We start from the raw sequence: 15723 nt of genomic DNA, 5'->3' as shown, positions 1-15723 counted from the left end.
ACATTTGAAATACTCATGTTTTGAAATTATAACTACAGTATTGGTGTCTCAGTAATTACCCATTATATATTAGGCTATACTTTGCATGTATTTACCAGTTAAATGTTTAGTAATTGGGGGACTATGAAAGGAAGGGTTACCAACATTTTTCAGAGTAAGTTAATTTAACAATAGAAATCCATAAGCTTAGGGCCAATGGGCCTAAGATATAGACAATAAACTACCAGTGGAATGGTGGAGCAATAGCGGGAGCATTTTGGATTACTAGCAGACCTCTGTGCCTGACGCTAGGAGGTCCGCCAGCGGATTCGGCCGGAGGTCCACCAGCTTGTCCATTGGGGACCCGCTGTTGGTCCGCTAGCCTTGTGTTATATTCCACCGGAGGTCCACCAACTCGTCCATCGGGGACCCGCTGTAGGTCCGCTAGCCTTGTGTTATCTGGGTTTATCCCTTACTTTTGTCCAGAAACAGAAGTTGAACCAATTGCAGCAAAATAGCTAACGTTACAGGAATCATCAGTGTAACTGCTTTAGCCACTGACCGCTACCATTAATGTTATGGAAGCTGCTGCTAGTTGTTGTGAGCTCATGAGCTAACTGGCTATCCTGCTCTTATTGTGCTGGATTAGCATTGGAAGCATTGGAACTGATGTGTCCAGGCGACAAGACCTATCTTCATTTATCAGACATTATTGTAATACCTAGTATGCTTAGGTTCTCCTCATTAAATAGGCACTGAGAGCATATTATATTTTATACAAAAGTTTATTTATCATAGAAAAAAAGGGACTTATAGAAAAGTAGTCTCTCTCAGTAGCAGCAAGAAGAGTAAAGTGCTGTGTGCGTAAATAGCTGTTTACAGAATTAATCGCTAGATGAAACAGTGACAGACCCCTCCTATAAAACACAAGACACAGTATCAGAGAAACAGAAATGACATCCTACTACAACAATATACATCCACAGTAAAAACATAAGTACATCCAGGCACGTACCACAAGAGTGCGATGCATGCGTTTCTCTAATGCAACTAGCTGCTGTCAGTCAGCAACCTGCTACAAACAAGACATAGTGTAATACCATGAGCCCCCCATACATTTCAGTAATTTAAAAGTTGTCACCATTCACAAATAAAAGTACAATAAAGTTCTACTTACATATTGGCCAACCAATGTTGCATCAATACAAACAATGTTGCCCCATGAGCCTACGCCGTCGCGTCGGCGTGCACCCCTGGGGATCCCGCTACATTAGTTTCCCACTTCCTGATAACCTTCCGCTCCCCACTCATATTCCCGTAATGGACTTCCTAGCAGCGCACGTCACATTATTTCATGTGATTTCAATTCACAGCTATTTCAGTGGCATAACTAGGAGTGTCCTACTAGTCCTGAACAGAAACAAGCCAGCCAGGCTGGACCTGGCCTGGTTTGGTAGGACACTAGGGGCACCAGAGGATGGAGCCATTTCCTATGATACTGCAGCCTAATGTAGAATAGGTGCAATCTGAGTATTTTCTAATATTTACCTAGCTACAGTATGTGTTTGACTGAGGGCTACATTGATGTGTTCTATAGTTCATCAACATACTAGTGTGTGTGTGTGTGTGGCCAAATGGGAACCTTCATAAATCACCTCTACAGAAGTTTGCAGCCATCACTCTGGGACTAATGGCCAACAGAAAAAATATTTCTTACAAACAATAAATACTCTATCTGCTTAGTAAATGTTTGTTAAGGCTATAGCTCTGATAAACATACTGTAGGGATAACCTAATTAACGATAGGGCTTTTTATCATTTCATCCATAAATGCACTTATATAGCACTTTTATCCGAAGTGCTTTACAATGGCCTCTCTCATTCACCCATTCACACACCAATGTCAGCCAGCTGTTAGCCTGCTCATTGGGAGTAATTTGGGGTTCAATGTTTTGCTAGAACACTTCAACGAAGCAGAGTTGGAAGCTGCTAGCAGGAATCAATGAAGCGGAGCTGGAAACTGCTAGCTGGAATTAAACCGGGGACCTTCCGATTCCCAGATGACTTCTCTACCTACCGAGCTACTGCTGGCCCAATGATCCATTGTAAACAGGTTTACAAAGAAACAAGTAATTTCATTTCAGGGGTCTTTTGTGGTCAGCATTAACTCAGTTTGACCTCCAAGGACACAAAGAATGGCCCTTTGTCCCCCTCAGTTCTGGCTTGGTGAGTTTAAGCTTGGGCTGTAGACAATTCCACGAGTTAAGTCTCACTTACTTAATTAGAGACTGAAATGGCCATTGGAGACAGTTTTTGAGTGCAAGGAAAGGTTGATTGTATCAGACAGGCTATTTATTGTATGTTGTAGTAATTGATACTGTAGCTAGCTAGAAGGCTAGAAGGAGCTTAGAAATCAGTCTGGTTTGTGAAACTCTTCCTATGTCTGAATCACCATGACTCTGTGAATAGCAGACAATTTGTGGATAAAAAAGCCTTTTTTGCATCTGTCTTCTTTCCTCTCAGTCCTGAGTGGTGCTATTGGTGTGGGCACTTGAGGTGAGGTCTAGATCATTCATTGTTTTGGCAGGTTCAATGAGAACCTATCATACCATAGAAGTGGAATTGCATTTTAGTCCAGTATGAAAAATCTAATTCTGGTGCACTCGGTGAACCACTGCAAAGCACAGTGTGCACTGAGTTAACAGAGACGTGTCTGTGTGTGAGTTCACTAAAGGTCTTGTCAGGAGAATTGCTTTGATGCAACCCCAGCAAAGAGATTGGCTGCTATGCTCCCTTTCTTTCAGAACACTTATATTTATATATAGTCAATAATACAGGCTATGATACATGAGCATTTGCTTCAATTGGATAATGAGTGGGTTAGGGTGGTTGGAAGGCAGCAAAGGGAGAGAAAGACACTGTAATTACATAAGATTTTTTCCCTGTTGGACCTCAGATCATAGTGATCTGTACTGCAGTGTACACCCAACCGCTTGTTAACTAGCGTCTAAGGTTTTAATTGCCTTTGGCTCTGTGGCCAAGGTCAGGGTTGACCCTTTCCTTCTCACACATACACACACATATGCACATATATGCACACACACGCACACACGCATATACGCACACACACAAACGGGCACACACACACACAGTTTCCTTTCCATCTCTGAAATCCAGTAACACGTTTTCTTGTTTCAAGTAACACCGTCAATATCATGGAATGTTGGTTTCTTACAAGCTCTCTGTGGTCATATGGTCTTCCTTTTAAGATTCAAGAATGTATTATGTGTTTGTGAAACATGTCTTGCCTTGTCTGTGAAACATACCAACTTCAGAACGGTGAGATTCTCAGTGTACCTTGGATGAGGGGATTGTGGGATACTATGAGTCATCCTCTAGTACATAAATGGATGGTTGCGAAATATGCTCCTTGCAACAACACAAGGTATTACAGGTAATCACCCAGAGCCTTTGCTGACCACAGTGGACTCACACAAGGGACGGTGACAATGCGCTCTCTCGAGGTGTTGCCATTCAGCTCAGGCTTAAACTATATGTGTGCAACATGTGTTTACTGGACCATATTGGCCTACTCACACAAAAACAGAGAGGAGCCACCGACAGGAGCAGACAAAAAACAACTGTACTGTCCCAGCTAAAAGGGAAAGTCATCATGTTTTGTCATTAGTTTGAGAAATCATTCACAGACAACTGAAACTCTTTTGAGTGAATTGAAACGGATAGCTAGACCAGCCTTTCCCTCCCCTCAGATATGTTGTATTGTGCCAGTTTGTTAGGTTATTCATGAATGTGGTCATGTTCTTGGCTGCACTGAAGAGTGGACTGACTGGACTCCAAATCGAATGTGATGTATTTTTACTACCATGTTACTGGAAAAAGTGAAAGCTTCTCATGTGGGATTTTCGAGTTGAGTAAACTCGCTGTAGTTGTTTCTGAATAGAATTTCTTAGCTACAATCACCAATTTCACATACTGTAACATTATGTAACACACAGAACTACAGTTAGTTGTAATCGGGCAGTAAAGCTAAAATAATTTTCAAGGAATAATGAATTTAACTTACACACAGGCATTACAAATAAATATACTCACAATTGAGTGGGCTTTAAGATATTACCATATTAAGATATTACCCTATTACCATCCAGGGTGAGGCAATTGAGATGGTGGACGCATACAAGTTCCTTGGAGTGCACCTGAACAACAAACCGACAGACAACTGAGGCCCTCTATAGAAATTAGAAATCAATTTTTGGCATACTATATAGTATGGAAGTACAAGATTCTGGAACTGGGAGACAAACAAACTCAACTGTCGTGGGGTAACAACTGGACAGCCTCCTCATCAGAGGAGGATGAGGGACAAACTGAAGTCAATCCTGGATAACCTCTCTCATTGAAACAACTTTAATAGTCTACATTAATAGGAAAACCCTTAGCAACGGGGTGAGGTGCAAGCAAATAGACTATAAAAACAATTCTGAGGTGGATACTGTACATGAAAAATTATTTTTGATGGCATGGCCCATTTAAGAGACTTGAGACAAACCGACATGTAAACTCTTCTAACTACTACAATGTATTATAGTGTACAGTCAACCAAACTGTAAACGGTTAATTCAGGAAGAAGGCCCCTGCTATAATGCATGCAGTTCTATGATGGTGGTATACTGCTTTGTCACTGTAGCATTGCAAACAGTGGAGCATCTTCAAGCTGGAAGACATGAACCTCACAGACTCGTTATGTAAAAGGAGTCTCTCTGAATGATAGCTTGTTTTGGCTAACGTTAGCAAGTTAGCAAGCTAGTATTGTGTACAATGGGATTGATTGAAAGAGAAACTTACATATACACTGTACGACTATGAGACATTGTATTCTGTTCGTTCAGGACGCATCGTTTCTCTCAGACCACAGTGAAACACGCGACAAAAGCACAGTTTGAATCAACTTCATACAGTGCAGGGTTCTATTCTGAGCTGTACTTCTTGGCTAGTTATTTATTGTCTGGCTTGATTTGGATGCAATAGATGTGTATGGCGGAGCAGCAATTGTGAAAGAACAGGTGAAACTAACTATGGAGCAGTATGTTAATATTAGCCAAAACGTACAATTTCTCAGCCTCACGTGACACATGCACAACCTTGGGTCCTGAGCAATACACCCGCCGCATATCAAGTTCAAACAGTGGCCGCTTGTGGACATATTCAGGGGCACACACACACGCACACGCACACACACACACAGACACACACACACACACAGACACACACACACACACACACGCACACACACACACACACACACACATACATACTATTCCTATCATTATAGTAAAGATCCTTCAATCCCATGTATACTCACACCATACATTTTGTACCATTTATTGCTGTGAAATCTGACTTTACAAGTAGGCTACTGTATAATACATCATACACAGTCCATACACAGACATGGACATGCCATCAGCCAAGATGCTTAATTAATAATTTTATGCTATTGCTATTCCAATTGACAATACTACTAATGCAGCAACATAATAATACAAAAAACAACCAGCTAAATGAAATCTCATAAATATATTTTCAAGTCAATACAATTAGGCTATTCTTCAAATACATTAGTGATATAACAAATTAGCAAGCAAGTGATCACATACAGTACGATATTGTTCTAAGTAATCATTTATTCATACATCATCAGAGAAATGTTTGAACCATCTGGTCTCAATGATAAGACATTTAAGTATGCATATAAAGATTTCAACAGAACAGGGCAGTACAGTAGCAATTGGATAAATCAAGTTCATCTAAAGCAGCGATTTTTTTACTTTCTTCAAGGGACCCATATATATATATATATATATAGATTATAGATTAGATTTATAGAATTTCAATGCAACCTTAAAAACTTTGATGTGCAATCCACCAGCGTTTGTCTAAGTCTTAAAAATACCATGGGATACATGGATTGCACATACAAGTCAAACGTGATTCAAATTCATAAAAGTACAATTATGTTTTTTCAAAGTCAGAGTCATGAGCCAGGGTTTTAAAACCACTGATCTAGAGTATAGGCTAGGCTACATATGGATTAGCACTGAGAGGGGAGGGCACGTACAGTATTGTTTGGTAATGGGTAGGCTAGTAGTGCAAATTAAGAGTTTATCAATGTCATATAACCCACAATGGATTAAAATAAAATCTGGAGAGATACAGTAGAAACATTATTATCCTTCTAACATAACATATCTACAGTGGCTGTTTTGGACTTGGACTGAATAAACATCAGGCATTATGAAAGACAAAATAAAGTTACATTGAGATGAGACAGAATAAAGCCAAGTTTATAACTGGGGGTGATGAGGTGTAAATAGATAATACCATCTTGGGTGTTTTCAAGTTTCAAGGACATACTGTACTCTTCACATTACCACCAAGGCCAAACTTACTGTAGATATGTTATGTTACATTACAGCAATGCAAGTTCAGCAGGACTGTCTTTCTCCAACAATTTAAACATCCATACACTCTCCAAACATGACTCAGTTGTGCAAGGTGGTCAGCCACACGGCCTTTATCCCAACAGCCTAGAACACGGCCAGTCGCCGGGCCATCCTTAGCTGCCTGTCTGGAGGTGAGGTTTTCCCTGAAGTAAGAGGATTGGAGGGACAGGACAGGGCCCTCTGTGCAGTTCCCGGGGCCTGATCCAGGCGATAGCTCACACCCCGGTGGCGTTGGCCCAGGAGGGGAAGGAGTCCAGATTGAACATGGCCCTGCCCCAGCTGTTGATGGCCAGAGTGATGCACAGGATCCCAATGATGTTCATGACTATTCCCGTCTTAGCCTGGAAGTGGACAAGGTCAAAATTCAGGCACAAATTAGTTTAGCAATGCTCTGGACATTCCACTGTTGGATGACTGGTTCCAATGAGTAAAGAGCCTTATGTGAAGACTACTCATCACAACAGGGTGAACTTCAAATTGTACGGAATGAAATGCAACCAGACTCACCATGTCTGAAACCTTGAGGTAGCCATAAGAGAAAACAATGGCATTGGGTGGAGTGGCTACAGGCAGCATGAAGGCAAGTGATGCACTGAGAGTACAGGGCACCATGACGTACAGAGGATTCATCCCAATGGACTGGGACTGCAAAACACGAAACAGACAACACCTCAAAGTCTGAGACCGGGCTGTAGGAAACGCCCAATGACAACGTTCTTGTCAGTGCCGTAATCACTGAGTCATCACAACTCACATTCAAAGTGTTGTAATTCTTGAGTTGTAGTTCTACACCCAAAACCTTCATTAGGTGGGGGTAATTAAGATGTAATTCTCGAGTATGGTATGTTTGGGGTCTGACTCATGACAACAGAGAAGGAAAACCTTGCCCTAGGTAGCAATGATGGACTGGGACCACAAAGTAATAGCAGTAATATACTATAACTAGAGGGGCTTGCACTCAGAGAGTGCAGACCTCCGCCCCTGTCCCCCCCCCCCGTCCCCCCCCCCCTCAACTGCTCTTCCCCTTCCATGCCCCCCCCCCCTACCTTTCCTCCCACCTCCCACGCCACCTCTCATGTGTTGTGCTCTCCTACTGGCTTTTTGGTTACTGTAGCACCACCTGTAGTTTCCTCTTTCTGCTTGACATCTTTCCTCTCCAATTTCCAAAACGTTGCTAGTTTTGTGAAGACTTCCCATTCACATTCATTAACAGCCAAGCAGAGCAGTAGTGGAGGAGTGGGCTGGTTCAGAGTCTGCAGACAGTAGTTTACAAGATGTACATTTGAGATGGGAGTTATAGGCTACAGCCAATGACATGTTAAATCTATAGTCTATATGCGAGATATAGTTTTCTATGAAGTCAATCATTTTAATGTGCAGACACTTTATTTTCATCCACCTGAAAGTGTCTGCTGTTTACTTTGTTTTCGCGTTTTGAAATACATCGTTGTGAATGCAGCTGATGGCTAACTATGGCTCATTCATCTCAATGTATTTCCAAACGCGAAAACAACGGCAGTGAAAAACAATCAGAGTCTGGTAATGATGAGTTTGTAACCTCAATAGTGTATTCAGCCTGTTATTTTGACTATTTTGGTTCTTGAAGTGGTGTTTTTACAGCGACCTTTTAACATTGAAGTCAACGGGCACTTCCGCATCCGCACCCCAGACTGACCAATATGGCTGCCAGGTGAATACGGCGTAGTGGCCAAGCTCGGTATTGCAAGTGGCGCCAAGAACCTGAAACCTATGAGGAAACTGGAACCTAAACCCCCCACTACACTGAAGTTACAGTAATATGGGTACTGTAGAGCCACCTATAAATGAATCATGGTCAAAATTTAATGGTGAGTTCCTTGGCCCATGCTGCAACCCTCCACCGAGTTTCATGCATATCGGGCCAGTAGTCTTTGTTTAATCCTGTCCGCATGCAGACAGACACACACACACACACACAGACAGGGGCGAAAACATTACCTTCCGCCCGGCAGAGGTAATAAGAGTCTGAGGAATTGCTTAGTCTATAAAATATTCTTCAACATAGTGGTTTCCAGAACAGTAGTCTATGGTTAGAAGATGATTCCAGCTGTCATTTTATGTGCCTCATCACTATCTTAGCTCATAAGGCGTTTTTTGTGTATTTCTTTATTTTGAGCCACGCTGGAAAGACATTACAGACAAGCCACATTTACTGCAGCCTGACACAGAAGACCTGTAGTTGGTAAGATGCCACTTTCTGGCTCTCCTTTTTCTGGACCTCTTGTCTCACTCTCTTTCTCCTTTTTCACATTTGAGTCTAAGACCCCTGTGCATGTCTTTGGTGTAAATCTCTCCCTGAATACCAGTGCTTGGCACATTCCGGCTCGAGCCAGCCCTTGTGCTCCCTGAGTGCTTGACTACTAGGCACAGTGACGCCATTCTTCAATGAGGATGGGGGCGGGCATCAGTACAAGAGCCTCAACTGAACTGGTGTGTTGGCATGGTGGCTAATGGGAGATGGGGCCCAGGGAAGGGGACCCAACACATCCAATCCAAATGGCTAACTGGCGGGCCAACCAAACAAGGGAAGATGAACCCGCCCCTACTGGGAGTCATTTCAAAGCTGGACTCCAAATGGAGAAAATATTTTAAAAAGGCTCACATTGGGACATGCCTCACATCAAATAACTATTGCTGCCATTGATTGCACTTCTATATTTCTGTAGTGTCACAGTGTAGAATGTCTATGGCCATGCAGCCCTACCTCTAATTGTGTAACATCATTATAGAGCAGTGTGTGGGGCCTTACCATTGAGGCTAGGACAGGTAGGAAGAGAGTGGCAGTGGCCACATTACTAGTGCACTCTGTGAAGGTAGCAATCAGCAGGCACAGAATGATAGCTATTGCCCAAGGAGGGATGGTGTGCAAGGGGGTCATCTGATCGCCCATCCACTTAGACAGCCCAGATACCTGCAGTCAGAGACACATACAACTATTTAATAAAGCATGAATAGTCTGTGACATGAAACATATTACTTGAAATGTTTTATATACAGTAGATATCTACCTAATAGCAATAGGACTGGTTCAACAAGGCTATAGATCTAAATATTACACTCAAAAAAGGTGCTATACAGTAGAACCATTTGTAACAATAGAATAAAAGCTCCCATTGTGAATTTAGGGCACAACCCGATGAAGGCCACCCTGGCTGAAACGTTTCTCCCTATTTAAAAGATTCACCATGAGGGTATTAAAACGGGGCGGACGTTGCTCTTCTCAAGTACTACTCTTTTGTCGAGCACCTATTGCACTTTTGCTCCGATGTGTGTGCATTCCTCCATTGCTGCACTAACAATAGAATAACCCTCTGAAAAAAGGTTCTTCTTTATTTATTTTATTTATTACAAAAAGTTCTAAATAACGCATCCCTTTTTTGTGTGCTGTATTGTTCCTGGCACTTACCTCGCTGCCCTTGGCCAGGGCGAATCCTCCCCCCAAGAGGAGCACTATACTCCAGGGCATTTTCTTCTGAACCACCTTCCAGGTAAGCAGAGCAGGTGTGGGGCCGGTGGGGAGCTGGGGTTCTACAGAGTCAACAGATCATTGTTTTATTTAGTTATGGTCAAAGAAAGTATTTAAGTTAAGTAAGTAAGTTAAACGGTATTTGGTCCCAAAAAAAGAAGATAATCTAAAGTTATAAATATTACTGCAAGAAAAGAGCAGGCATCATCTTATATACTTGTCTTAGTTTGTGTGTGTTTTTGTTTCGTTTGTGTGTCTACCTGTGTCAAAGCTCCGAGTTGTCCTCCGGGAGCAGAAGGGAGGGAGCTTAGAGGGCAGGACAAAGAGCAGGACAGCAACGAAGATCGCCACCGTGGCGTCTGTCACATATCTGAGTGGGTAAAGGTAAAAGTAAAATATTAGCACAGACATAACATTATTCCACATTTATATGTGTTTCTCTGTCAAATACATGAAAAAGATGTGTATAGATATCATATTGTCCATGGCATGCGTTTAATGCGCCTTTAACAGTACAAGCTGTGCATACTCTGTGTTGGAGTTGAAGAGGTGTGTAGCCCAGCCTGTCACGAAGCCTGGGTCCCTGGTGAACCACAATACCACCAGCAGAGTGAAAAGGCCCAAGACACTCAGCTCCCCAAAGGACATCGGCCCCAGCTGACGATGCTGCTCGCGGATCACGTTGTACGCTGCTATCTCCTTCTCTGACTTCACAGACCCACATCCCCACGTCTTCTTGAAGCTGGAGAGGTAGTGGATGGAAAAACGATCTGCATGTAACTTCCATAGAATGCCAACGAAAGCCTCCTTCAGTTTTATGAATGTCTTCAGACTCACTTGAATCCCACGAAGACAAACTGTAGCCAGACCCAAGCCAGGGTGAGCATGAGGATCATGTTGGGGAAAGCAAATCCGAACCAAGAGGCGAAATTGATGACATCTCCGTTTTTAGGGAAGAGCCTGAGGGAAAACCCCAAAATGATAAGAAGTATGCTTTGATAATTTACTGTAGAGTGGCAGGTGTGCTGGAATACATTAACAAAGGATACCCACTGGTTCATCTGCCCACTGAGTACCAGGTTGGGGCCAGTCCCTGTGAGGGTGGCAGTGCCACCGATGCTGGCAGCATAACACACACACAGCGTCATGCCTTTACACATCCTCAGTTGCTCCGCAGCCTCCTTACACCGAGCCGCTTCCACCTCCGCGTCCAAGAAGGTCACCACCACTAGTCAGAACACCAGCAGATGGCGTTAATGTGGAACTACTCAAAGGTCACACTCGCAATAGAAACAGATACTGTATCCGAATCACACACTAGGAATACACAATGTTAGTCTCAAAGTTGTATTTTCCTCTCAGCTCACCTGGTCCCACAGCCTGTTTCACAGGCTGTTTGCCCTCAGGGTCCCCCTGTCCTGGCTGGGCCTGGGACGGCTCCTCTGTGCTGAGGATCTGTGGCATCTCCGCCTCTCTGTAGCTGTTGAGCTGCTCCAGCACCGCCTGGACGATGGGCACCATCATGGCTGTGGTGGCTGTGTTGCTGATCCACATGGACAGGAAGGCTGTCACACCCATGAAGCCCAGCATCAGACTGGACACAGAGCCGGGGGAGACACAGATGTGTTAAGGTTCATTTGTGGCCGGTAAGATAAGTGTTGCCTAAGTGTTGTCTTAAGACAGAATTAACTTTCTGTATCATATGGTTTGGCCTATACTTTACGGTAACTATATGGCGGCCTAGTTAGTTCATATTTTGTACAACAAACGTTTGAGAACCTTCCATATAGCAAACCAATTCCACTATGCAACAACAATCTATGACGTTGACAATCTATGACAGTATGTGTGACCATCCGATTATCTGGGGTGAGCTCAATCTGAAAACGTTACGCACCGTTACAGTGTTACAAATTCAGGAGGTGCAAGACACTAGCCTGGCTTCACCAGACCCAATTCGCAAAAATGCGAAAGGTCCCGAAATCCTGCATTTATTTTCTATTTTCAAGGGGCGTTGTCAACGGTCGGACTAAAATGTCTCTGGACGCAATTGGATAGACCTACAACCAATCAGAGCAACACATGTGGGTCAGTCATCAAACCCAACCCATATTAGATAAACGGTTGTGATTGGCCAATATAAGGTCAGCTGGGACTGATTGGTTGTATGGGCAGACTGATCTACAGAGTGAAATAGAATATGAGCTCACATGATCAAGCTGGCGAAGCCAGGCTAGCAAGACACGTCTGCGACACCCCAATCCGACATACTGTAAAGTAACTGATGTCTTTTCTGTCCATGTGTTGTACGACACTTGTCATACTGACCATAACTGAGCCTTTAGTGTAGATAAGGATAGAATCTTACTCTGAACAAAGAGTCTCTCTGATCCAGTCAAGTGTTAAGTAATATGTCCACATTAGAACAATCGCACATAACCTGTGGTTGTAAAGATGAGGTGATTTCACCTATCTACAAAAGATGACTATCTTTGATATCTTGATTGATACCATATCACTCTGGATTGTAATGTGACAAACATAGCATGGGTGTTTTGATGATGGGTGACTCACAGAGCTGGGCGCACCCCTACAAACAGCAGCACTCGCAGGGCAATACGCTTGTGCAGGTTCCAGTGCTCTACTGCCACCGCCACCATCAGCCCTCCCACAAACAGCATGTTTGTGTCTTTCAAGTACTGCATACACACCTGCAAGACAAGGCATGGCCAAATGACTCATGTATTACTGTCAGTGATCATGTGTAATGCCTGTGACACATGCAACATATACAAATGTTCTTTGGTTTAAAAAATCACACTTTTATACAGTGCAAGTACATATAACATGTTTACAAGTACATAGTACACAGTACATATTTCATTTGAATTTCCACTTCAGTACAATGGAATCAATTGCCATTGATTAACGCATAATAATTTCTGGACCTCGAGGGTCTTTATTAGCCACACGTGATGCACACAAACACACGCAAGTGAGGGCAACACAGCACACAACACACACACACACAACACACATATCTTCATTGAAGATTGAATTACAGTTGCTTATGTTAGATATCTTCATTGCTTGTCATGCAGTAGGTGCTTGCTTACATCTTGTGACTTCATGATGCTGAAGAGAGGAAAGAGGAGAGCTGGGAGCAGGGCGGTAACAGCCAGCGGCAGCGCTTCGGTACACCAGTACACTGCCATGAGTATAATCACATAGGCACATCCTGCCTCCTGCGGAATAAACACACACACAAACACACACACACACAAACACACACACACTACATCAGTATGCAAGCTGTAGGTCTCATTAACTTGTGGTTTATTTTGAGCGACTTTTCTGACTTAACACTGCCAGGTCACAAATCAGCATTTATTAGTAGCCTAATGCAGTGCTGGCACATTTAGAGTAGCCAATAGTACAAAGTACAAGGTCCAGAGTCAGATATCTTGGTCATGGTTATAAGATCTCTGTGTGCATGAAAGTGATGACATATACTGTATTTTACATTGAAACAACACATGGATGTGTCCAATATAACATGTAGCCTATCTAAACTCCAGTCTACCCCTTATGTGACTACATGCTCAGGCACTATTGAACCAGATGGAGGATTCAGTAGCTATGACCTAGACGCGTACGCGTAGTTAGAAGCAAGTATATCGTGGGCTTTCTACCATTTATACATTTAAATTCAAAATTAGACCCCTGAGCATATCCTGGGTGCTCTGCCCGCATATCTGCATGATAACTAAGTGGATGTCTTTGGGAGATACTCTTTCAGTCATATCAGTCTTTCAGCTACTTTCAGTCCCTACTCAATCATTTTAGGTACAACAACACTGAAACAATCAATGGCAAGCTTATTGATGACTTATACTCATTTAGATACCATTTACAGTATACTTTCCATTATTTATCCATTAAGCTAGATAGCCCACTACATTCAAAAGTAGAAACACTTACAATTACAAGCGTATTGATGCTTACACATTTATACTTTTCATGCTTTATACTATTTTCATTTAAGTTCCATGTGGATAACAAGCTGCGACAGAAAATTGGATCCCTGTACATAAACAGATCTAGCTTTCTTTTGATTAGTAGGAAGATGATTGTGGAAACAACTGGACTCAGGTCGATCACTCTGCCCTCAGATTTATGGTGACAGATATGATCCTCACCATTGCGTCCTGTATGATAAGGTATGTTGGCCTTGTTTTGTTGAAAGGCGCAACTATCACTGGTATTTGTTTATTTTTTAAAGCTCTTATAGGTAAGCTGTCTGCTTACATCACTTTTTTTTTAATGGAATCCTGGAACCTCAATCCAATGACTGGCTTGTTTTAGGGTGCCTCGAGCACTGAACTGGGTAAAACAACTTTTTCATTTGATTCCATTGTCTATCTGTGGAATGTGAGTGCTGCTTTTTGTTCCCTTATTGTAGGCTACCCTGTGACCAAAGACACATTTCCAACCTTGGTTGTACAATAACGTTGTAGGATATCTTATCTTATTTTATGACCTGACCTTACATGTAACAATGTGTTAAAGCAATGGCTAAAATAGGAACACCGAACATGATTGCCATGCACAATTTGTTCCCAGGCGAGGCTACAACGTTGTGATTGCCTGTCTGGCCGGGCAATTAAGCGCATCAGCCGGCATCAACAGGTGCAAGACGAGCATAACCCACAAAACACCCCGACATTAGGCTATTATTTAGCCTATTCATTAAGGTGGATAAAATAAGCACTAATGCATATACATTTCTAGTTTATACCATATAGTAATGTTTGATCAACTTTTTGTCGTAGGCTACAATTAACGTAGCCTACAGTAACCTATAGATAGGTTTACCGCTATGCAAAATAAGAGGTGAGTGAAATAGGCTACATAGATAAACCTTTTCTTATGGAATAAGCTAGGCTACATACCGTCGTCCCGATCACCAAAGGCAGTGGGAGAAGGATTAACGGGGTGAAAATTAAAATAAATTCATTCTTTAGATATCGAAGCCCTTTCAGGGATGCCATTCTTTGACTTGAGGGCAACTAAAAAGAAAGTTTGCGTACAGAGGACCGTCTTTTACATCCAAGCGGCGGGGGAGGGGGAGGGGGGGTTGGAGTGAGAAGAGGGACTTGCAACATAATGAGGAGAGAGACTGATGTGTGTGTGTGTGTGTGTGTGTGTGTGTGTGTGTGTGTGTGTGTGTGTGTGTGTGTGTGTGTGAGAGAGAGTGAGTGAGTGAGAGAGAGAGAGAGAGAGAGAGAGAGAGAGAGAGAGAGAGAGAGAGAGAGAGAGAGAGAGAGAGAGAGAGAGAGAGAGAGAGAGAGAGAGAGAGATGGGGCGCCGTGCGTGCATGGGGGTATTTGATTATAGGCTTTGTCCTTGTAACGTTCCCTTACTGAATAACTTTTACATGTTGTGTCCCTGTAATTGGTATCCATCTTAGGTTACGACTCTCTGGGGTTTACACGGCTACAATCATGCCCCGTCACATTTTTGCTTTTAAAGGAAAGCTTCACTTTTGTGCTTAGTCAATGGACTCGCTTTTACATCCAGCTATGGCTGCAGTTGCACCTAGTAGGCTACTTATTATTAGGGAACCTACGACCTCTATTGTAATTGTTGGTATTTCTTACTTATTCTTCCTTGACTTGGTCAACTCAAAAAGTCTTTGACCAAAAATGTTCTAAA

At 42.7% G+C, this 15723-nt stretch overlaps 1 protein-coding gene across 1 annotated transcript; it reads right to left on the bottom strand.

Annotated features, from left to right (window-relative positions):
• Positions 1 to 6718: 6718 nt before the first annotated feature.
• On the bottom strand, positions 6719 to 15059 carry slc13a5b (solute carrier family 13 member 5b; the record flags this gene model as incomplete). Its single annotated transcript, XM_084441930.1, has 12 exons — positions 6719 to 6844; positions 7011 to 7148; positions 9292 to 9453; positions 9949 to 10070; positions 10269 to 10378; positions 10538 to 10750; positions 10846 to 10968; positions 11062 to 11236; positions 11376 to 11602; positions 12583 to 12719; positions 13125 to 13253; positions 14961 to 15059. 12 exons carry the CDS (start codon positions 15057 to 15059, stop codon positions 6719 to 6721), a joined length of 1761 nt encoding a protein of 586 aa, XP_084298056.1.
• Between the last annotated feature and the right edge of the window lie 664 nt (positions 15060 to 15723).

Source organism: Borostomias antarcticus, assembly GCF_949987555.1.
Source record: "Borostomias antarcticus genome assembly, chromosome: 1".
Lineage (NCBI taxonomy): Eukaryota > Metazoa > Chordata > Actinopteri > Stomiiformes > Stomiidae > Borostomias > Borostomias antarcticus.
Note: the sequence above shows the minus strand (reverse complement) of the source record. Positions and strands in the feature narration are given on the sequence as shown.